The sequence below is a fragment of the Patagioenas fasciata genome, chromosome 1, assembly GCF_037038585.1.
Source record: "Patagioenas fasciata isolate bPatFas1 chromosome 1, bPatFas1.hap1, whole genome shotgun sequence".
NCBI lineage: Eukaryota > Metazoa > Chordata > Aves > Columbiformes > Columbidae > Patagioenas > Patagioenas fasciata.
Genome location: NC_092520.1, coordinates 129,239,341 through 129,263,938, shown reverse-complemented (window position 1 = coordinate 129,263,938; position 24,598 = coordinate 129,239,341). Strand labels below are relative to the sequence as shown.

At 43.8% G+C, this 24,598-nt stretch overlaps 1 protein-coding gene across 1 annotated transcript in view; it reads left to right on the top strand.

Annotated features, from left to right (window-relative positions):
• Positions 1-6,897: 6,897 nt before the first annotated feature.
• Positions 6,898-24,598, top strand: part of LOC136104002 (antigen WC1.1-like) — a 32,090-nt gene continuing 14,389 nt past the window's right edge. Inside the window, exons 1-7 of the mRNA XM_065842615.2 lie at positions 6,898-6,967; positions 15,311-15,625; positions 17,174-17,482; positions 18,969-19,283; positions 20,104-20,415; positions 20,859-21,176; positions 21,896-22,210. Coding sequence (XP_065698687.2) covers positions 6,898-6,967; positions 15,311-15,625; positions 17,174-17,482; positions 18,969-19,283; positions 20,104-20,415; positions 20,859-21,176; positions 21,896-22,210 — 1,954 coding nt within the window. The remainder of the gene's footprint in view (positions 6,968-15,310; positions 15,626-17,173; positions 17,483-18,968; positions 19,284-20,103; positions 20,416-20,858; positions 21,177-21,895; positions 22,211-24,598) is intronic.

Genomic DNA, 24,598 nt, shown 5'->3' with positions numbered 1-24,598 from the left:
TTGCCAAGTCTTCGGAAACGGGAGAGGTGTCCGAGGATTGGAGGTAAGCAAATGTCACTCCAGTCTTCAAAAAGGGCAAGAAGGAGGATCCAGGTAATTATAGACCAGTCAGCCTCACCTCTGTTCCTGGGAAAGTAATGGAACAGCTTATCCTTGGTGCCATCTCAAGGCATATCAAGGATAAGAGGGTCATTAGGGGCAGTCAGCATGGCTTCACCAAGGGGAAGTCATGCTTGACCAACCTCATAGCCTTTTATGAGGACATAACAAGGTGGATGGATGATGGCAGAGCGGTGGATGTGGTCTACCTTGACTTCAGTAAAGCCTTTGACACAGTCTATAACAGCATCCTCACAGCTAAATTGAGGAGGTGTGGTCTAGACAATAGAGTAATGAGGTGGGTTGCAAACTGGCTTAAAGAGAGAAGCCAGAGAGTGGTGGTCAATGATGCAGAGTCCGGTTGGAGGCCTGTATCTAGTGGAGTGCCTCAGGGGTCAGTACTGGAGCCAATATTATTCAATATATTCATTAATGATTTAGACAAGGGAATTGAGTGTACTATCAGCAAGTTTGCTGATGACACTAAGCTGGGAGGAGTGGCTGACACGCCAGAAGGCTGTGCTGCCACCCAGCAGGACCTGGACAAACTGGAGAGTTGGGCGGGGAATAACCTGATGAAATTTAACAATGGAAAGTGTAGAGTCCTGCATCTGGGCAGGAACAACCCCAGGTTCCAGTATAGGTTGGGAAATTACATATTAAAGAGCAGTGTAGGGGAAAGGGACCTGGGGCTCCTGGTGGACAGAAGGATGACCATGAGCCAGCACTGTGCCCTTGTGGCCAGGAAGGCCAATGGCATCCTCGGGTGTATTACAAGGGGGGTGGTCAGTAGATCGAGAGAGGTCCTCCTTCCCCTCTACTCCACCCTGGTGAGACCCCATCTGGAATATTGTGTCCAATTCTGGGCCCCTCAGTTCAAGAAGGACAGGGAACTGCTGGAGAGGGTCCAGTGTAGGGCAACAAAGATGATTAAGGGAGTGGAGCACCTCCCTTATGAAGAAAGGCTGAGGGAGTTGGGTCTCTTTAGTTTGGAGAAGAGGAGACTGAGGGGTGACCTCATTAATGTTTATAAATATATAAAGGGTGAATGCCATGAGAGTGGAGACAGACTCTTCTCAGTGGCAAACAACGATAGGACAAGATGTAATGGGATCAAACTGGAACACAAGAGGTTCCACTTAAATTTGAGAAAAAACTTCTCAGTGAGGGTGACAGAGCACTGGAACAGGCTACCCAGGGAGGTTGTGGAGTCTCCCTCCCTGGAGACATTCAAAGCCCGCCTGGACACATTCCTGTGCGACCTCACCTAGGCGTTCCTGCTCCAGCAGGGGGATTGGACTAGATGATCTTTCAAGGTCCCATCCAATCCCAAACATACTGTGATACTGTGATACTGTGTAATGGGAAGGATCATGTTATGGAGGAAAACAGAGAAACAGGGGAAGGGGAGTATGAAAGATGCCACTGCCTATAAGCACCAAACTTGTCTCGTCAGTCCCTGCACCACATTGCTACAGGCTGTTCGATCTTCTTATTAAATTGTAACTGCTTTCATGTGAGTATACTCCCTGTTTCTTCTGTGTGTCGTCTGCCAGCAAACTTCAAGCTGGACTTACTGTTGAGTAGAGTAAGAAGTTTAGGAGCTAAGTCTGAGGGTCCAGTCTGAGGATCTGGAGGTCAGCTACTACAGAGACCTGATCCATTGTTTTTTTTCTGTGCCTTGAAATTCGGGGATTAATGTTTTAAATATTTAGAGAGAAAGTTTAGAAATCTTATCTTATAAAAAGGGACAAACACAAACATGTACATACCACCTCCTTCTTGTTCAAACTTGAAAGAATCATTTTGATCTTCAGAACTGAGATCCTGGCATTTAATTAAAAACTAGAGGTAACCACACAATTCTCTGAAGCAAAGGTTATAGCATAATGCATCATCATTAATGCAACTTTTCAGAAGCCACTGGATCAGTTCTATCATTATTTGAAATCCTGAACGGTTACTTCCAGTTAATTTTACCATACATGGCTTGAATAAATAGTGATTTCATGACTGCTTGGAATTAATAAACACTGGAGTGAAGAAAATAACAGAGAATCATATTAAAAATTTTTTGTGCCTTTATTTTAAGGAAAAAATATACAGAAAGAAATAATAGCCATAAAATAAAACACCAAAGTTTCCATGTATAAATTGAAGTATCTCAGAGAAAGTGCACCAAAAACATTTACTTTAGACCATAATTCAGAGAAGCAACTAAAATTTTACTTTCAATTTGTTTAACTCTTTGGGATAGAGACATTCAATGGATCGTAAGATCAAAATATAGTTTATTCTGAAACTGAATGACATCTTAATTTTTCTTACAATATAAATCATATTAACCTGCACTTGAGCCCTCTCTGAAACCAAATTTTGTTAAATACATCTGTTTCTTTAAAGTACACTTTCCTCAAGTTACACTTTTGTTCGGGAATTTCTGACTGCTGCTTCTCCAAAAGCATTTGGACCCACAAGGAAGTAACAAAATGTATGACTAACTTTTGGAAGTTTTTGAAAAATACATTCATGAAGATTCACAAAGGTAAATGTCACTCCAGATGACTTCATTTCAGATGTTTGTTTAAACAATTGTTGGCTTGAGATAGAGATTGCTCCTTCTTAAGTCTCAGGTTTAGCTTAACCACAGGATACATCTCATTTCTCTGAAACTCAAAATCCCTCAAGCACAGTCCAAGTAAGGAAGAAAGTGGTTTCCTTCCTAACTGCTTGTTTTCCTTCAGACACCACTATTTTTACCATAGCATTAAGTCTATTAGCTCCATCTCTTAGCTCCATCTATGCATTGTTTCAAGATAACAGCAGTTCAAAGGCACATATACATATAGGCCCCAAACAGATTTCGAAGCAGCCTTTATTAACTATGGACCACAAGACGTGTTTGTGTGTATGTATGTTTATCTTCCCGGGTGAGCCAGTGCAGGCAGGTCACAAAAACACCTAGAGGCCATGAATGCAATGCAAAAAGCAAATTTATTTTTGTAACCTCACTTCCAGAGATCTCTGAAACAGCACCCAAGTTCCCAAACAGAGGTGACACAAGCGGAGACACGGGCAATACAGAATTCAGCACTGGTTGAAGATGAATGAGCCTGCTTATTTTGGCCCATATATAGGGATTCAGGCAGGCACAGTTTACCAGACTGCTTTGATCTTTACCTGCAGGAATCTCAAGGATGTATGATAAGCTGCCTTTAAGACTCTTTTCACAGACCTGTTATCTAAACACAGAGGTTCTACTTGTGATTTATGTTTTTCTACACCCCAGCTGTAGTTGCTTAAGCATATTTACAGTTATCGTCCTTGTCATTCTTGCACTATTCCCATACACCTCCTCACCCACTTTCACAGACACGTGGGACTGAAGGTCTTAAGACATGGCGGAGGCTTTTAGAAATGCATACAGCCTTCTGTACAAAAGGGTTCATATTCTGATTAAATCTATTTAATAGCACTGTAGGACAATATTTAAGAATTTGTTTTTACCTGTAAGCCTGGTAGTTTGAAAGGTTACCAGAAACCTTACTGATGGCACTGTCAGGTAAGCAGAGAGTACAGCAGCTCTTCTTCAACACTACAGAGCAACACAGTTCCACAGTGGTAGAGACCTGCCTGTCTTTAGCATAATAGGGTGGCTGACAGGGGTAAGCAGCCATGGGGTAGCAAAAGCAGCTGCAGGATGACAGGCACTGGAATGCTACCTGGCTGTGCTGCATGGAGAGTGGCAAAAGGCAGACAAAGATTTGCCTGGGCTCTGCCCTTTGGCTATGGCAAGGATGGCAATATTTAAGTGCTTCTCTGCAGCAATAGTTAGGAAACTGCAAATGGCAGGCCTAGCAGCTCACCTGTGCTTTTGAAAGTTCCTTTTTTGAATTCCTGCTGAGGCTGCCACTGGGTCTGCTGTGTGAAAGGTTCAGCAAGGTCTACTACTGATGTGCCTACAGCAGAGGAAGAAAATGGCATCTCTGTTGCTCCCTCACTACCAAAGATTTTGACAGCAGAAGCCTCAGAAACAGTGCGTGTCAACATCCCTATTTCAGCCCTCCAGAAAAATCTGAGGCAGAGTTTGAAGCAGTTTGTGACAGGAGGGCTTCTTGGTATGCAGAGATCAAACCTGCCAGCAGTGAAAATGGAGATAACAAGCTTTTTGTGACCTGCAGATGTGCCAATGTCCTGGATGACCTGTCCCTATAGATTCCCTGTGTCTACCTGCTGGACAGTAGTACCACAGCCCTGTGCCACTCCCATTCTTTCCCATCCATCTATTACTTTCTCTGCTTCACCTGTGTTTCTCAGAAGATGGTCTCTAAGAAATCCTTTCTTTGTTACCTTTCCCATCCTCTCAAAGGGGCTGTACTGGCTCCTTTGTTGCTTACCATGCATCAATGTGCATGCCTGGAATCCTGCAAAAGCTCCTGTGTGGTCCAGGTGATCCAGCACAGAGCTTGCTAATGGGTCTTATTAGCCATCTCCACTACAACTGCTTCCTAAGAGATCTCCCACTAGTCAGGTCTGTACTGCCAGGTATTGAAAACTCTTAGAAATAAATTTTTTTTACGGACTGCAAGGCAGGAGTTTTTTTGCTGACTTCCTACTCTATATACCTCATATTCGTGTGTGTGGGGAGGGATGCCCCATGCTGCCATGGAGATGAATACTGGCAGGTGTCAAGAAGATCAGGGAGTTCTTCAGCTGCAGGAGAGATGAGAGGAACCCTGTGAGTACTCCTACACTGCACAATAAGCAAACAAACTCAAGCACTTAACCTCTGCTCATGGCTCAGATGCTGGTTCAGTCTCTAACTTTGCTTTGGACCACTTCAAGAGAAGTATGATATAGAGGGAATGCATCCTGTGCAGTGTGGGTACAACCCAGTCTGTGCCACTTGACATTGTACCCAGGAATCAGTCCCTGACCAACTTTTACTTAGCACTGTAGATAAGATTTCAGCTGACTGCCTCAAAAATGAGATGAGCCTCTAACCACATCCTTCATTCTTTGCTCCAGCAGATGAGAGCCGTAGTGTCTCCACAGTACTTGCTGTCTCAGGTGGATCTGTATGAAAGCAGTCCCTACACACTTCTCAGCAGTGGGATCCTGCCACATGAGCCCTCCAACTAACCTCACTGCATGACCTGTTGATGGTCACTGATTAGCAAGAAAAAGAGTGCTAAGTAAAATCACTCAACCTCATTAGTGGAACAGACATAATGGATACCTTGTCTACCTCTCATTAACACATCTGTAGAATTTTTTTCCTCACCCTGACCAGATTTCCAATGGAGTGGCAGTGACTTTGTTTCTTGGAGGTCCGTACCAGGGAGCAGAAGCAGCCTTCTCTGCAAGGGAAGGTCAACCAGGAAATGAAGTTGACAGCAAGCCAGTTATGAGGCAGGATCATCACCACAGGGTACGGTCCCATAGTACCTGGATGAGAAGAACAGAATAGGTCTAGTGACTGCAACCAGGTTAAGTCAGCAGTCAAGGCAATCCAGACAGGACCATAGTAAGGTGGTAGGTCCAAGATCAAGCCGTAAAGTCAAGTCTGCACATTAGGGTCAGTATCAGCAAAGTTCATGGCCGGACTCAAACTTGGCTGCCTAAGAGAGACCACGGGCCAATGTCTGAGCTCCTGAGTGGTTCCTGAGCAAAGAATGGGATGCCTCTGGCCAGATTTATCTCTTTTCTTCCTCATACAGATCTTTCCACAGCAGTCTAACCCATGGTTACGCTGCTGGAAGGTTATACAGACCTTGAATAGGCAGACAAAGCCCAGTGAGAAGGGGAAGAGGTTGCAGAGTTTGTTGGTGTACTAAGAACCTAAGAGCCTGGGTGTAACTGACCTTGGGATTTTGGATAAACACCAGATAGATGCCATCAGGCAAAAAGAGCATATGTGTCAGTGTCACAAAGAGGATTGTGTATTTACACTGGTATAAAAGATAGCGCTCTGCAACTTGTTCCAGTTGCCAATAATGAGTCAAGTAGCTGGAGTTTGACTAGCAGCAGCTTATATTTCCCTGAATTCCTGATTTTAGAGTGAATGAGAGAGTGGGCAGAACTACCAGTGATGGTCATACATAATGTGAAACAAAAAGAAACTCAACAGAGGAACCAGGAAGTCCTGTAATTCGGATCCTAAGAAAGATGGTCTTTAAAGAGCTTCTGCCCATAGAGATCTCAAGTTTTGACCAAATAAGGAAACCCTGAGCAAAACTTGCATTAAAGACAAAGTGGATGTCATTTTTTTCTCACAGATCTACCACTAGTGATAAACACCACTTTTGTTGATTTTGTAGTGAAAGTACAATTTCTCCCAAGAAGATGGATAAGCTACGAATTTAGGGATTTTCTTCACATTTTTCTCTTCCAAAGTTATTCATAAAATGACCAATGTTCTTCACTTTCACATTTGTTCAGGTGAGAATTATTTCCCCCCTCCATTTTGCATACTACTTGGCCGGCACCATCAAAGCTGGCTCCACAGTAAAACAAGACAATACCAGTGATGAAATGAGAAGCACAATCATCCTTCATATAAGGTCACAAGCACAATTTTCAAATTTTATTGGAGGATTTGCTTCTTTCAGATTTGAGATTAATTTGTTGATAATGTCTTAAAAGGTGAACAATATTTCTATTGGTTCCCTCACATAGTTCATGTGATTCTATATATTTCCTACTTCGTAGTCATTTGTGAGGCACAGAGAAGACCATGTAGAATTTGGTGTAGGCAGTGCCTAATAGAGAGTGAAGTATCATCTGTCTGTTATCTTGATGGCAACAAGAGGACATCTTTCTACTCCAGTATTGTGGCTGCTTCTCCTCTCCGTTCAGTTCTGCCTGGGTAAGTACATACTTTATTTCGCATAAGGCACTGAGATAGGAAAAGAATGTAGATTCAATATAAATAGGTTGTTATTCCACAAACCTGTAAAGCAAAGTGTCAAGAAAGTGCTTAAACACATTTCTGTCTTTGATTCAATCTCCTTGGTGATCTCAAGAGAAAGAAGGTTAAGCCATTTGTAATAGTTTTGTATTTCACTCGGACATCAGTGACTGGCCATTCTCATAGGAATTTGAGTCCAAGTTTAGTAAAAAGCCAAGCTGTAATGGAAACTACCTGAGTATTCTTAATACTGTCTTGTCTTCCCTTTTGAGGTCTGTGTAGTCTTTATTCAACACCAGTTAAAATGATGTTGCTGTGCTTTGTGTGTCCAGTGAAGTTTTGCTGGATAACATACCATCCCCTCAGTTGTTCCTGTGTATCTGAAACTTATTGCTATTTTTCTCTCTACTCTTCTAGAGCTATGCATACATGTTTGAAGCTGATGATGAGACAGATTTTGGAAACCTCGTTTTTGTCTCTATACACATGGAGGTGGCACTATAGCATGGTGGTGGTGGTTGCATCCCCATACAATGAGCACAAGACTTTATGGTGGCTATTTTGATGTAGCATGGCCTTTGTCTTAGTGGTTCTCACCAGTTGTGGATGTAGTCACAGTTCAAGTGGATGGGAAGAGGAGGCATGGGCCTTTCTGTGCAAAGGAATGTGAAGAAAAATATTAAATATTTGTATTTAGACATCATTTTAGTAATGTCTGAGTGTCAGCTGAGCAGTACTGTAGAAGTGAGAGTGAGTTTTCTGCCAACTTATTTTTAATAGCACGGAATAGTAACAGAGTGACTGAACAGCAGATGCAGACAAGAACAGCTTTGCCGTGACACCACCAGAAGCACCTACCACCCCCTCTCTGCTTTGGCGGTACTCGCGCTCTCCGCGCTGCTTCAGCCCCCTGCTGGTCCCTGGGAGGTTGCAGCGGGGTGCAGGTCCCACGTAGGCAGCTGGTCCCTGCGTAAGCAGCGCAGGCGCTGGTCCCCGCGTAGGTAGCGCGGGACGCAGGCAGCCGGGCCGCACGGCCACCACGGAGTGAGCGTGCAACCTGCGAAGGAACAGGACGCGTCTCCTGAAAACCTGGGCACAGGGATGCGGGACTCATTCTCATTCCTGGCCTATGAGGGGAATCAGGCCTTCAGACAGAGCAAGCCAAAATCTGGTGCCTTCTTATCCAAGCACAACCCTACTCTGTAACTAGTACCACTGAATTCAATGAAGGCGCTTGTGAGGCAGGCTATGGAGTGTGAGGAAATACAAAAGAGCATGTCTGTAGGTATCATAAAAAAATCACATAAGATTGATTACAGCAAATAATAGTTGTAATTAGGGAATATTTAGATCTGTTGATTGGGTTGTGCCTGCTTCTGCAACCAGCCTCGCATGCTGTCACGTGTTGAAAGCATCAAAAGTTGGATTATTGAAAAATTCAAGTGCAGAGAGATCGATCAGTAAAGTGAGGAACTGTTTGCTTTACTCCTAGATATGGCTAATGGAGATAAATTATCTGGTTCCTTTAGTTTGAATTATTAATGTAACTTTGCCGAGAAGTTATTTCTGTTTAAAATGTATATATTTTTTAGCTAAGAAAACTCTTTTTTTGGACTGTGTTCTTCGAATAAACTCTGGGTTGTTTTCCAGAAATTCTTTCAGAAGAGTCTTAAAAGACTCAGTATGGAAAGATTATACTCCTTTGAGACATGTTGGAAGTCTAAAGGAATTTTCTCATTTTCAGAGGCTTGTGAGAGACTTTCTTACTTGGGAAATCTGAACAGAGAAGATACCTTGCAGAAAAAAAATAGGTTTTGGAAGTTATTAGTTGTCAGTCACTTGAATAATCTCCCTTAAACTTTTTTGTGTTTCTAAATCTGAATGATAGGTGGGAAATCATGAGGAATTCCAGCGGTGTTAGCAAACAAGACAAAACCTTTGCCTGTGTGTCAAAGCAATATATTGTCTGTCTCTGATGAAACAGGAGAGAACCAAGCTACAGACCACATGGAGATGGGGCCAAAACTGCCTTTTATTTTACTCCTGCTGGCAGTTTACTCTGGAACAAGAAATGGAACAATGATTAGTTACTAAAGGAAGTGGCTGCATTAGCACCAGTTCATGGGGTAAGACTGACATACTTACAGGGAACAGAGAAAGCAATTAGATTTGTTTTCAGAAGCAAAGAACAAGTATATATTCTTGTTTCACAATCTCAAGTGACAGGAAGGAGTGTGAAATGTAGGAACACCTTTTGAGGTAGGTCATATTTTGAGATAGGTGATACCGTCCACACCAGGTTGTTTTGAAAACTCTTAATGGAAAACCCAAGGCCCTTTGTGTAAATAATTTATCTTTTGTTGTTTATCAAATACCACCACTGATAGTAGATGATATCTGAGATGTGTCTTTCTGGACAACTTGCAAGATGTGCACAGCTGCATTTTCTGTTCACATCACTGCCCAGTGCAGTACTGCAGGTTTCTCTTGGTATCTGATCAGGTTCTGATACTTGCTTCTAGTGTAGTCTTCCAAACTAAAAATGGTGGTTATCTTAGCTAATCTTTGTGTCGCCTTTGGAGAGGTTACTCCTATGAATCATGAGCTGTAGAGTTGATACCAGGATACAGTGAGGGCCAGCTGCTCCGGCTGTGATAACATGTCTGGCAGGGTGGGGGCCTCACCAGCCAGGATCCAGTCCCACAGTACCCAAGAGAGTCAAGTAGGGTAGACCTAGAGGTGGTAGTTGGGTTCAATTCCTGTTGCTAACTTGCCTCGGATCATCAGGCAAGTTCATGGTGATGAGGAAGGTCGAAGATCAAGCTGAGAAGCCGGTCTGTGGCTCAGGTTGCAGATCAACAGGGCCCATGACCAGGCATGGCTGTGTCCAAGTTGAACACAGTTGCACGTACAGTGTAGCTCAGGCAGGTCCCAGCCCTGGGCTGAAATGGAGACTTTGGCCCATGGGTAGAGTATGTGGGTGAAGACCCCAGCTGGGAAAGGTCAAGGCCATTAGTGCAGTTAAGGCACTGACGATTGGATCAAACTTGTCCTATAGATTATTGCTTTCATTTCCCATTGTGTGTTAGGTTTTGAAACACTGCTAATTTGTGACCAAAGTTACTAGGCTTATTATGTGACTGTCCTGTAAACCTTCTCTAGCTACATGGTCAATCTGAGTGATCCTCTAGGCCCCAAAAGAAGTTGCCAACCCTCTTCAGAGATTTACTTGCTCCATAATTGCTGCATTTCAAATCTGATCAAATCGAAGACAAGTCTCAGATGTGGTGGGCAACCACTTACTGATTCATGTGTGCACTTACCTTGTAGTTTGTCCTTAACCTGGAAATACCAAGGTCCTGAATGTGGTTTTCTATAATTTGATTTTCCAGTCATTTTGTCGTGTCCTCCTTCATGCTCTAAACGCCAGTGGCTTTCAATTCACATGGTTCAGTAATGCAAACACAGCATTTTCTTTCAATTTTCTCCTTTTAAGTACAAAGAAGTACAAAGCTCATATCCAACAACCTGGTTCCAAGGGGTGCATGAGCCAATAACAATGGTTTACGGACAAACATGATGAGTACAGAATGCTTTAGTTGTCAAGGGACAGACTTACATTTTTTAAAAGTCCCCCAGGTTTCTTAGGTCCATCACAAGAGCTACAGAGCATCCTTTCCTCTGAAACATAATATTCCTTTCAAATATTTCAGTATTCTGTGTGTAATCCAACTGAGCATTTATATCCAGCAAATAATTACATACCTGTCTTCATTTCAAGGTGGCCTGTATCCCAAGGTTTAAGGCATGTATCTTTTTCATGTTGTCACTGCTTAAATGTCTGATTACTGCTTGACAAAATCCTTCTTAGAAACCTCTCTTGTGCAGGGGTTGCTGAAACTGGTAGTGTGATAAGAGATAAGGCAGTTACAGCTCTGTTTCCTAAGATCCAGCTGGCAGTGAGGCTGACCTGGAGTCCCAATGGGCACCCACATATGTAACACCCATATACTGATATACAGATACGCACACACACGCACACATATGCATGGCTGGCCACAGAGACAGAAACATGCACCAGTGACACAAACACGCAACAGTGACAAACACGAACTGCACCAATGGCCTTATCATGAGCAACTGATGTCATCTCAGCTTTTGTAAGGCCTTTGATGTGGTCCTACACAACATTCTTATCATTAAATATGAGTTTGATGGATGGACTCTTCAGTGTATAAGGAATTGGCTTTATGGCCGCATCTGAAGAGCTGCAGTCAATGGCTCAATGCCCAAATGGAGATCAGCAACAAATGGTGTCCCTCATGGGTCCATACAGGGACCAGTACTGTTCAATATCCTTCTTAATGACATAGGTAGTGGGACTGAGTGCACCCTCAGCAACTTTGCAGATGACACCAAGCTGAGTGGTGTAGTTTATATACTTGAGGGAAAGGGTGTCATCCAGAGAGACCTTGAGAGGTTTGAGAAATGGGTGAATATGAACCTTACGTCGCAAAGTACAATAAAGTCAAGTGCAAGGTCCTGCACCTGGCTCAGGGCAATCCCTGGGATCAGAACAGACTGGAGGATGAAAGGATTGAGATCAGCTCTGTGGAGAAGGACTTGGGGATACTGGTGGGTGACAAATTGGTCACAAGCCAGCAAGGTGCCAGAAAGCCGATCATATCTTGGGCTGCATCAAAATGAGCACAGTCAGCAGGTCAAGGGAGCCGATTCTGCCCGTCTGCTCTGATGAGACCCCACCCAGGAGTACTGCATCCAGTTTTGGGGTTCACAGCAAAACAGAGACATGAACCTGTTAGAGCGGGTCCAGAGGAGGGCCAGAAAGATGATCAGAGAGATGAAACACCTCTCCTATGAGGAAAGACTGAGTGTTAGAGTTGTTTAGTCTGGAGAAGAGAAGGCTCCAGGGACACCTCCTTGTGGCCTTTCAATACTTAAAGGGGCCTTATGAGAAAGATGGAAATAGACTTCTTACTGCAGCCTGTAGTGACCTGACAAGCAGCGACAGATTTAAACTGAAAGAGCGTAGACTTAGATTGGAGATAAGGAAGACATTTTTTACAATTAGGTGGTGAGGCACTGGAACAGGTTGCCCAGAGAAGCTATGGATGCCCTATCTATGGAAGCGTTCAAGGCTGGGTTGGACATGGCTTTCAGCAACCTGATCTAGTGAAAAGATGTCTGTAGCGAATGAGCCACGAACTCTTGGTAAGGTGCAATGAGAGACCTTTATTACAAACTCAGGCTTGCGTTCATACTTGCTATAGCGCTTGCTCAAGCATTTGCTGATTTGCTTAGTTAGTCATTACATAAGCGACATATTCTGTGTTCCCACCAAAGTTACTGCCATAAACACTTTTTTATCTATCACACATAATTCTATTGTCCTTGATGCATTGGTTAGCATACAGTCCCAGTGCTTGTTTCTCATGCTTCGCTTCTTGCAGTTTCTCACAGGCCCCATCTCAGCACACTGCTGCAGATGTCCCTGTCTGTGGCAGAGGGATTGGAACCAGATGATCTTTAAGGTCCCTTCCAACCCAAACCATTCTGTGATTCTATGTTTCTCTATCTGGCTTTTCAGAATAACAGCCTATGAGTGGGAAACATGCTAATACATGCAATTTGCATTCCTCCAGACATCCAGCCCATCCAGTGCCTGGTCCTAAGTTCTCAGTCTCTGTAGTTGACTCATGCACAGACACACATGAAAGTGTGTCTTTGAGTTGACCCCTGACCTTACCAATTCTCTAGTAGTTGGCCTGGACCCTGTGGTCCCACTGGGTCCCTAGGTCCCAGAGACATATACACATATACACATACACATACACATACGCACACACATACACATATTTGACTCCCAGGCCAATTAACTTGCTCACTGGCTAGTCCAGCTTGATATTCACTAGCAATCACACACTGACATGTGGTACCCTCACGCAATCCAGTTGCTGGGATCTGTTGTTGTTTAACACCAGCTGGCAGCTAAACACCACACAGCTGTTTGCTCACTCTCCCCTAGTAGAATGGGTGTCACAATCTGTTTGGATCTCCCAAATTTACAGGACAACATACTCCATGAATTAAAGTTCATTTTAGGAACTCATTAAGAAATACAATAAATAAACACAACAATAGGTGCTCATTTCCCCTTTGCCCAAACTAGTCTGCCATGATCATTCACTGATTCAAGTCATAACATTTCATAACTTATAACCCATAACTCTTGATTTGTGCATCTATGAGCCAAAAGGGAAAAACCAGGGAATTGGTTACCAAGCCAATGGTGAGAGTGCTTATCTGTCCTCCTCCAAAACAATGTGTGCATGCCCTGTGTCACATTGGGAAGCATGAAATCCTCAGCAGTCCAGCTGCTGTTGGATTTGCTGCAAAGGCTTTTTTGAGTAAGCTGATGATGACCTTCCAGCTCAGAGGTTTGGTCTATATAATTTCCATTAGTTAGCAGATTCTGAAGAAATTGCCAGACAAAGATGATGGCTGCAGGAGCAAGCACTCTGCAGGTAATAATGGCTGCATAATGTCCCTTTAGCTCTTTCTGGCCACCTGTGCCTATGTGGTTCTCTCCCTTTGACCTAATGGCATTGCTCCCATCATACATCAGACTTGAGCATGATCTGTGTTAGTCAAAATCTGAGCAGGAGTTGAGTCACAGGCTGGGGAGAGAATTGGAAGGGTAAAAATGAGAAAAACTCCTGGATTAAGACAAAGGCAATTTAATACATAAAGCAAAATCTGTGTGTGCAAGCAAAGCAAAATGAGGAATTCATTCAGTATTTCCAATCTGCTGGCAGATGGTCAGTCATCTCCAGGACAGCGGGGCTCCATCACTGTCGCAGGGGAGTCATTTAGGGTTCTGCTTACCACAGCACAACGTTTAGATTTCTCAAAGAGAAGTGGCAGGTTCACTCTATTATTTACTGCATGGAGGAAATATGCCAAGCCAAATGCTGCTTACCTTCTCTCCCAGAGCCTGTACCCATTCACAAAGCAAACTTTCAGTTGTCTTTCCACCCTGATAACCATTCATTCTGGAGTCTGTGTCTTGGCATTCCGGCCGCAAACTTTCAGGCAAGGCCTGTATCCATCACAATACAAACTTTTGCTCTGGATTCTACATTTTAGAACTCAAGAGGCAAACTTTCAGGCAAGACCTGATAACCGTATGCAGAGCACACTTTCAGGAAACAAAATTCTCAGGAAAAAAAAAAAGTTAATGGAGTAGAATAGCAGGAGGGCTGGCTCCCGCTGGTTAGCTATGCAGAGGTCCCACCCAAGCATAGAAAACCATAGACTTTTATATTTTTACAGACCACTTTGAGGTCTTCTTGCTTCTCACTGGATCTTTTCCACTGATCTCACAAGTGCCTTTGCTTTGTTCAACTGTAGACATTGTTTATTGTCCATAGCCTTGCAGGTACTGTTTTGCCTGAATAAATCCTTTCTTCTCAGCAAAGTGCAAAACAAGTCCCTTTCTGCAGATGTCTGTAATATCCCTGTGTTAGCTTTTGATGGGAAATGTGTATCCATATCAAAGGAAAGAGGCGGACCTGGGAGCAGAGGAGGAAAAGAGGGCTCTTCAGGTATCAGCCCCACCCCAAGAGATGGTGGAGCATGAGGAACAACATTTAAGACATCCCTGTCTGTCCTCTGTTTATGCTGCTTTATCTCCTGAGATAGCTTGCCAACTCTCATGAGTAATTCTCTTCTCTTGTTGGGTAGCCCTGACTAGAGGACCATGTGGCTAGGGCAAGAGAGGAGGGAAAGTATATACAGTATTTGGAACTGACTTGCAAGTAATAGTTTGTCTGAGAGGAAGAAGTTGAGGCACACAAAGGAAGTTGCTTCTCCACATCATACTTAACACGGGAATGAAGAAATTGGTGCCCAGTGAACATTATAAGCTGAATGTCATCATGGCAGAAAAACAAAGGAGGAGTTGATGTTGAAGCTTTTGTGAATCACACAGCAGGGACATTACTCAGCTTCTCCCAGCCCTGATGGGTCAGAAGAAGAGAAAGCTCATCTGTCGTTAGAAATAGCTTATATTTTAGCAGTGCAGTCAGCTCAAACTTGTAAATACAGACACAACTCCTTGCAAAAAAAAACATTTAAGTTGGATTATTTAGAAAGGTGAACTGAATAAATATGATTTTGTAGTAAATTAAGAGTAATAATAATCTCATTAACTATCTGCAGTAGATAATTGTGATTAGGCACTGTCCTTTCCATAAACTTGCTCTGTCTCTGTGTATGAAGGTGCTGATGAACTGAGGCTGTCAAATGGAACTGGCCGCTGCTCTGGGAGAGTGGAAATAAAACATGAGGGGCAGTGGGGAACTGTATGTGATGGTGACTGGACCATAAAAGATGCTGATGTTGTTTGTAAGCAACTACGATGTGGATCTGCTGTTCAGGCCCTTAGTCGAGCTTCTTTTGGAGAAGGATCTGGACCAACATGGTTGTATCGAGTTCATTGCCATGGTGACGAATCCGCTCTCTGGAACTGCTCACATACAGGATGGGGTGCTTTTACTTGCCCTCATTACTTCGATATTGGAGTGATTTGCTCAGGTAAGAAGTCATCCAACCTTGCATGATAGAAAAATGCTACAAGGCTGAGATCAAACTTTGTTCTAGCTGAATAAAGCCAAGTACTGCACAGAGGTAGCAATTTCTCCATAGTCTCCCCTCAGCCAAAGCAAGTTACATGAACATTAAGTCTTCTGCTGACTAAAAGTGTCTATCTCCTTTGCCTGGGCACAGCAATGGCATGGAATGGAAGTAGACATAGTAAATGACATAGGACAGAATAGTAAACACTGTTTGTTTCTGCCACAGTTCTCTCAGGTGACAGGAGAACAATACTACATTTGTCTTTGACCAGGAACAGTTGTAGATGGAGAAGCAAGAAAATGCTGTGTTATGCCATGCAAATGGCCTTCTTCTCCAGATCTTCATGTAAGCTAAGACAGAACAGTCTGCAATGGCAAACAAATCCAATATATTTTTGGCTGCCTTGGTCTGCAAGATGTGCTTGGTTTTGCTCTTTGGATAAAGTACCATGGCAAGAGGTTGGGTGTTTTTTTCCCAGCTTCAGAATATTATGTTTGTCCCTTTTGATTTTTATAAGGTTCCTGTCAGCCTGTTAATCCAGCCTGTCTAGGTCTCTCTGAATGGCAGAATGCCATTGGGGTTATCTCCTCCTAATCCCCACATTGATAAGAGTGCACTCCATCATCTCCTGCAAGTTGTTGGCAAAGATGCTGAACAGAACAGGTCCTAGGAAAGAACCAACAAGTGGTATTCCAGTTGTTGCCAGCCCCCAGGTAGAGTGCAAATAGACTCTGAGCCTGACCATCCAGTCAGCTATTTAACCATGTAGTTGTCCACCCACCCAGACTGTAACGTCCTAGTTTTGACACAATAATATTGTGCAAGAACATGTCAAAAGCCTTGCTAAACGAGAGCTGAATGACACACACTGATCTCCACTCATCCACAAACCCAGTCACTTTTATCAGAGAAAGTAATAAGGCTACATGGGCATGATTTACTCTTGGTAAATCCATGCTGACTCTTCCCTTCTACCTTCTTGCGCCCAGAAATTTATTCCAGGAGGATTCACTCCATGTTTTTTCCAGGTACCAAATGGGGCTGACCAACCTGTAGATCTCCAGACTGTCTTTTTAGACTTTTCTGAAGATGGGTACAACATTTCCTCTTTCTTCTTTCTGGGTTGCTTCAGCTTCCTATTCATTTGAATAATGAAGTCTGGAGAACACACACTAGTAACTGGCTATTCATTTATTTATTTATTTATTTATTTATTCAAGGATTGCTACTTCTCAAGCATTTGGCAACTGTTCAAAACTCCCCTTTCCTTCTACAGCTTCCCAAGGATTTAGTATTTTTACATACTAAGAAATAAGTATCCCCACACACCATTTTCTCTCTCATCAGTGGCACACATGAATTGCTACAATGGCTATTTAAAGTGTCTGTGGTCCTCAGATAAGTGACATACATCCTACCCATGAAGGTATGGGAGTTATTAAATTAGGTCAGTACAACCAACCCTTGATGCTGGATATCTTGTTTGATTTTTTTTTTTCCCCCCAGGTTTCTCTGGACTGTCTCTGACTGGAGGGGACACTGCCTGCTCAGGACACCTGCAAGTAAAGCAAGAAGAAACTTGGGCTATGGTCTGCTTGTCACACACTGATTTCAAAACTGCCTCTGTTATATGTAATGAGTTACAGTGTGGCCAGGCTGTGGATATCTTGAGAGGAACTCACTTTGGAAAGAGACAAGAACTGATTTGGCAAGAAGAGTTTCACTGTGTAGGGAATGAGACTCACCTTGCACACTGTCCCAGGATGCTGCACCACAGTGAGACATGTTCTCATGATGTCCGTGTTGTATGTTCAGGTGAGACTTTGGACCAATGGATGTAATTTATGTGTCTGATATTTCTTCTTCCTGTCAACCTGCAGTTCAGAGCCTCTGCACATTCATTTGATCCTCGGGTTTCTTGAATGCTTCCTCTATCACACCTTGAGCCATTCAGGGAAGGCAAGGAAGTAATACAGAGCAGCCCCACAATGCAGATCTCAAAAGGGCTGTAATTTCTTTTATGCTACTAGACTTATGCTGACAATTCCATGTCTTTCTCATATACATAAAAGGAGAGATGTCAGAGCAGACAAGCAGGAACACAGAGAAATGAATTTCTTTTCTGTGTTGTCAGTGTGCATGTTAATCCCTGGTGCTTCAGCTAATTATAAAACCAGGAGAGGTACCATACCTCCAAAAGGTCAAAGGAGGTACAAGTTACAAATTAAAATAAATAAATTAAGTTGTTGCTGGATGACTTTAGGTGTGACTGTCAGGTAGTGTTATTTAAGAATTCCATACAGTCATGGCTGCTGAGGGCTCTAAATACAGCTAATTAATTGCCACTCACTACAAAAGTGATGATTAGACCTAGCAAACACAACATTTTTCCTGAGAGCACAAATCAAAAGGGTAAACTGAACACAGGGCAGAGCTGCTGGCAACATCCTGTTCACAAAACAAGCCTGGAAATGACTGCAGTTTATGCCCATATCCCAGTCACAGAGCTGCAGTCTGTTTCAAGACTGTCTTGGATGCTGTCCCACTGGCCATGGTGATCTGAAGTTCTGGCTGAGGACCTGTGGCAGACAAATGGCACGGTTCAGGTATCAGTAACTGACAGATCTTGGCTCTTTCTTCCATCTTGCAAGAGTCACAGCTCAGATTGGAAATCCAGATCTCATTAGGTGGACTATGATGAAAGGACCAGGTAAGGGTAAGAAGTAACAGCAGGAGAAGATAGAGGCACTGCATGGAGTTGGCAGCAGGACACCACAGTCCTATCCATTCCACACTTAAATTATTGTAAATATGCTGATGGACATGACCTGTTGTGCTCAGAGCCTTATGCTGTGGCACAGAGAATTGCACACTGCAGTTCCTGCTTACCAGGTAATGTGAGATGGCCAACTACTGGGAGAGTGCTACTAGTAGCTCCTATTCAGAGTTTCTCACATGCTCCAAATGCATGTCAACGCTGGAACTGTCTCTGCAAGAAAAGATGTTGCAAGATAGCAGCAATAGTATTGTGTGGGGAAGAGAGAGCAGAGCAGAGGAGAAGAAATTGAACTTAAAGAGTCTAAAAACTTTTAGTCATGTAGTGCAGGCTACACAGACAATATTTTGTTTTTTTCAGAGCTGGCTTATGAGATCCTAGTCTAACATGCCTTCCAGTAACCTGAGACATAGTTAGTGCTTGTTCCTTGCAGCTAGTTCCTAGCAGGTAGATCTCTCTTAAAATTTTCAATGCAATAGCAGAAAATAAAAACATAACTGCTAAGTTTCTTTATTCCTACTGCAGGTTATGGTGGGTACAGGCTGGCAAATGGCAGTAACACATGTTCAGGGAGAGTAGAGCTTCTTCATGGAGGCACGTGGGCAACCCTGTGTGACTACCTGTGGGATTTACCAGCTGCCAATGCCCTCTGCCAGCAGCTGGACTGTGGTGTTGCCCTCCTAATACCAGGTGGAGAGTCCTTCACTGAAGGAAATGGATCTTTCTGGAATGGCACATTCAGCTGCAAGAAGAATGGCTCACACCTGAGACACTGTCCTGTGCATGTGCTAGGTCATGATGAATGCCCTGCTGGAAATGATGCTCGTGTGGTATGTTCAGGTGAGCAGCAGAAAGATCTAAGAGGAGAAACTTTAAAACTCCTTCTTTGAGGAAAAATATGGACCCAAAATCCAGAGGGTGTCTGTGGTGCCAAGCTTCATCTTTTGCCTGCTGCTACAGGCTTTCCCAGGAGTTGAGGCTGCACTTCACCTGTACCAGAAAGGCTGCTATCTGTGAAGTGCTCCTAGTCTCAGGGAACAGCAAGAACAGGGCTGCTCCACAATGTAGGATGAGCTGGGGGCAGAGGACAAGGACAACATAGGCAAGGACAACACAGGCAGTGTCCTTAGCCACCAAGACACAACCCAAAGCATCTGCACAGAAGACAGAGGAAGGTACTGATAATAAGATCTATTGGACAGTCCCAGACAAGGCAAAGTTATCAATCAGATGTAGGATCTGACTGGAGACTACAGTCAGGAGTAGCAGGAGAAAAGACTGGAGACATTTACACTAGTCGTAGACTGAAGGCCTTGTCCAGGTTTAAGTGAGGCTGTGGACCAGTAGCCTGAGAATGGAGGCCCTAGGTGGGGCTGGTCAGAACAATTAAGGTCTATTTGTTCACCCAAAGCCTTGAAACCTCATACCCCGAGTTTAAAAATTGCAAAGGGGACAAGATCCTGATTTCTAGTCATTCTTCTCAGTAAAATAGGGCAGACCAAAGTCTAGTTATGAGTATAGAAATACCAGTGGCCCAGTGGAGTCATTGTTACTCCCGAATGCTAAGAAAAACTCATTCCCGTTTCCCAGTCACTTTCAGGTCGTGCCCATGAGTAGTTACGAACATGATGTGTTAGTATTCACTTTCTCTTACATTCAGGGTGTCCAGGGGGCAGGCTGGTGAATGGCACCACATGCTCTGGCAGGGTGGAGATCCGCCATGGAGACACGTGGGGAAGTCTCTGCCGCTCCCACTGGAATTTGCAAGCTGCCAGTGTTCTCTGTCGTCAGCTGAATTGTGGCTATGCAAAGTCAATCCAGACAGGAGACCATTTTGTGGACGGGAATGGGCCTGTGTGGAGAGATGCTTTTCATTGTGAAGGAACAGAGTCCTGCCTGTGGGATTGTGCTCAAGTGACTTTGGGCAATCCAAGCTGTTCAATCAGAGAAGCAGCCACTGTTATTTGCTCAGGTAAGTCAGGAGTGGACTTTTATGGATAGTGCAACTTCAGACCAAAGCAGCATTGCTCACTCTACCAAGTAAGTCTGGTAGGTCAGCCTGTCTTTAATGCCCTTTCTTTTCCCACACCCCTCCAACTTTGGTTGCAACATGAAAACTTTATTTAGTAGAGGGATTCACATTGTTTAAATGTGCCTGACTCCTCACAGGATCTAGTCCTTGGGCTGGGGAAGCATTTCTCACTTCCTATTGCAGACCCTTGTGTGCATAAAAGGAAATACAGACTTAACAGAGGCTGTCTCCTTAACCAGTGGTGAGAAATACTTATTTACCAACATAGAAATTTGTCTTCCATGTCTCTCCTGGATGTTCTATCTACTGCAGTAGGAGTAGTATTAAATAGATGTTAAAATAAATGTTATTAAATAGATTTTTTTCAACTCTCTTGAGGCCAGGTCTTGCTGAATCACTCAGACTCTCAGGTGGTGAGAGCCGCTGTGATGGGCGACTTGAGGTCTCTCTCCATGGCACATGGAGCAGAGTCCTCGATGATGACTGGGACATTAAGGACGCTCATGTGGTATGCAGACAGCTCCAGTGTGGAATTGCCCAGAAAGCCTATTACCTTCCAAGGTCTGAGCGTGGCGTGGGCCTTGTGGGCTTAAGAAGTGTCCAGTGTGCTGGAAATGAGACTCAGCTGATGCTCTGTAAGACCTCCCATTCTCAGACAGTACCAACAGGAGTTGCTGAAGATGTTGGTGTAATTTGCTCAGGTGAGTTACTGTACAAAAGGAATAGAATGCTTCCTGGGTTGCCTCTAGCCCACCTTGTGCTGTGTTCTCACCAGATCTTACATAAGCATGGGTCTGAGCTTGTGATACCCACCTGTTTGTATACTCTAAGGGACAAATGATAGTTAAGGAAGCCAGTGTAATTTACATAATGCTATCTTCATCTGAATTTCTGAAAGAATTATCACAGAATCAAAAAGCAGTAATAAAATACAGAAGTCATAAGAACACTAATTTGGCCATGACTGCCACCCGTTATGACTGTCATTTGGGAATGAAATACATTTTATTATGTGAGCATTTCTAGATACTTGCAGCCCTTCTAAAGTAAAATAGAACTGTTTCTACTCTGATTTTGTAACCAAACTGTTTCAGAATCTGTCTCTGCATAACTAAATGAGTTTAGATAGAAGACAGCTTCTCAGGATTTCTAATATAAGGTGATGTCCATATATACTAGACACTCCTTCTTGTTTGCAATATCTCACAGGAGTTATTCAGGCATTTACCTGATGGAGAAGTAGGCCTCTCCCTTTATGCAGTTTTAGCATCACAGGTGTTCTCCCCAATAAACCATAACGGAAGACCTCAAATATATAACAAGAACATGATGCCTTAAAAGTGTTTTGAACATATGCCATCACACTGACCTGTGCATTGTCATTATACTGCATGGTGACAGCTGGGTTTTATTCCTGCAGGTAGCAGACAGATCAGGCTGGTGAATGGAACAAATCGCTGTGCTGGGAGAGTAGAGCTTTATCATTATGGCATCTGGGGCACCGTCTGTGATGATAACTGGGATCTACCAGATGCTAATGTTGTTTGCAAACAGCTGGGATGTGGACATGCCATCAAGGCATTTGTCTCTGCTCATTATGGTGAAGGCTCAGGACAGATCTGGCTGGACGATGTGAACTGCACTGGGGCTGAATCTGATCTCTGGTCATGTCCTTTTAGGGCATGGGGCCAGCACAACTGCCAACACAAAGAGGATGCTGGAGTCCTGTGCTCAGGTGTGTTCAGAGAATCTTTTTGTGAGCCTGCAGGTGGAAATGGGAGGGTTACACGAAGGGGAAGTGGAGAACAGTGGAAATTTGCTTGGACAGTCTCTTGCCCTCTCTTGATTACAAGCATAGTTGGTCAACACATCCCCTTGATCCCACCAAGATGCAAGGGGTCTACCAAAGTCCTTATTTTGCATTAACACACACATACACAAAGTGTGTGGTAGTGTGGGATATTTGGGGGATAAATTGGAGAGTTTCTGTAAAAGTTTCCACAGCACGGGGCTGTGGGTGTTCCTTATGCAGGAGGAGATCATCGACTGCCATGTGCCCATTATAGTCAGCTACAGATGGCTCTAAAACCAATGGAAACATCCCACTGTGCATCAAAGCATCAAACAATCAGAGGAGCATATGGTGGATCTGCTCCTGAGTATTTAAGACAGAGTAGTAGCTGCACAACAGAGGAGAAATGAAGGAGAAGTGGAAAAAGACATTGGTGGGGACATGGCTGGAGACATGGTTTCCAAGCCAGAGGAGGTACGTCACAGTGGAAAAGATACATTCCTGAAGGGACTGCAGATTATGGAGAATCCACACTGGATCAGGTACAACCCCTGAAGGGACTGCAGCATGTGGAGGGCCCATGATGGTGCAGGCACCAACCCAGAAGGAACTGCAGCCTGTGGAGCATCCATGCTGGAGCAGAGAAAAAAGAATAAGAAGCAGGGAGCAACAGAAGAAAAATACAACCTCCTGTACTGCCACCTTCACTGCAAGAACTAGGAGGCAAAACAAAGCAAGTTAGGATGAATAGAGTGGATCAAAGATGTTTCCCTCAATGTTTTTTTAATTATTAGTATTTCATTATTTTTTTCCTCATTACCCAAAGAAATAATTAAGATTATGTTAGGAGGAAAAAAAAGTTAAGTTATTATTTCCCAAGTGGGAACTGTTTTGCCCATCTTAGCAGCCAGTGAATGTGGGAGACACTCAGGCAACCTGGCATGCCCTGGGACTGAAATAACTGTAGTGATTTCAAATCTCCAGAGAAGTGTTGATTCTGATATTGGAAATTTGTCATGGTGTGATGTTGGAGAGGAGAGGGGGAAAGGTATGGACTGTGTGTAAACGGGTGAGAAGTTGAGAGTGTGACAGATCTTGTTGCAGGGGAAGGTGACTGGGAAGAACTTCAGTGGCCTAGAGCATGGATATTTTTTTGTTCAACAATATCAGCCCTGGAGATGCAAAGGGGCTATGCTACTTGTGAAAACCCAAAAGAGTGGTGTGTTGCTTTGCTGTGGGATACACCAGAGCCTACCATATACTCATAGCAGGGCTTCAAGAGGCACCGGGATAGCTTATCGGAGCTGGGAAACCTAGTTGACCGTCTCTATCAGAGAAATGGTCTGGTAAAAGAGAAGGATGATTCTGGTTGGAAGTTAGCAGATAGTAGCACTGAAATGGTCAAATATCAAGCTTCCAGCTGCTTATGGGAGCACCTAGAGCCTGAAGTGACTGACCTGGAGGGGGACCCTCACACCTTGGAGGGGAAACTAAGGGCTCATGATGAATTAAAAATTGAGTCCTTTCAGGCAGCTCTAGTCACAGTAATTAAGAAGCTCTACAGAAAAAGGTACGCTGCTCCCCAGACTGTGACCACTCAATGGGTCTTTGAGTGTAAATCACAGAATCACAGAATGGTTAGGTTTGGAAGGTACCTCTGGAGATAATCTAGTCCAAGCCACTTGCTAAAGCAGGTACACCTAGAGCAGATTGCACAGGAATGTGTCCAGGCGGGTCTTGAATGTCTCCAGAGAAGGAGACTCCACAACCTCCCTGGGCAGCCTGTTCCAGTACTCTGTCACCCTCAACGGAAAGAAGTTTCTCCTTATATTCAAATGGAACCTCCTGCACTTCAGTCTGTGCCCACTGCCCCTTATCCCGTCATTGGGCACCACTAAAAGGAGTCTGGTCCCATTGTCTTGACATCCAGCCTTGAGATAAACATTGATGAGATTCCCTCTCAACCTTCTCTTCTCCAGGCTGAATAGACACAGGTCTCTCATACCTTCATAAGAAAGATGCTCTAGGCCCCTAATCATCTTTGTAGCCTGCTGCTGGACTTCCTCTGGTAATTCCTTATCCTTCTTAAACTGGGGAGCCCAGAACTGGATGCAGTACTCCAGATGCAGCCTCACCAGGGCAGAGTAGAGAAGAAGAATAACCTCGACCTGCTCGTCACACACTTCCTAATGCACCTCAGGATACTGTTGGCCTTCTTGGTCACAAGGGCATATTGTTGACTCATGGTCAACCTGTTGTTCACCCAAACTCCCAAGTCCTTCTCTGCAGTGCTGCTTTTCAGCAGGTCCGCCCCTAACCTGTACTGGTGCC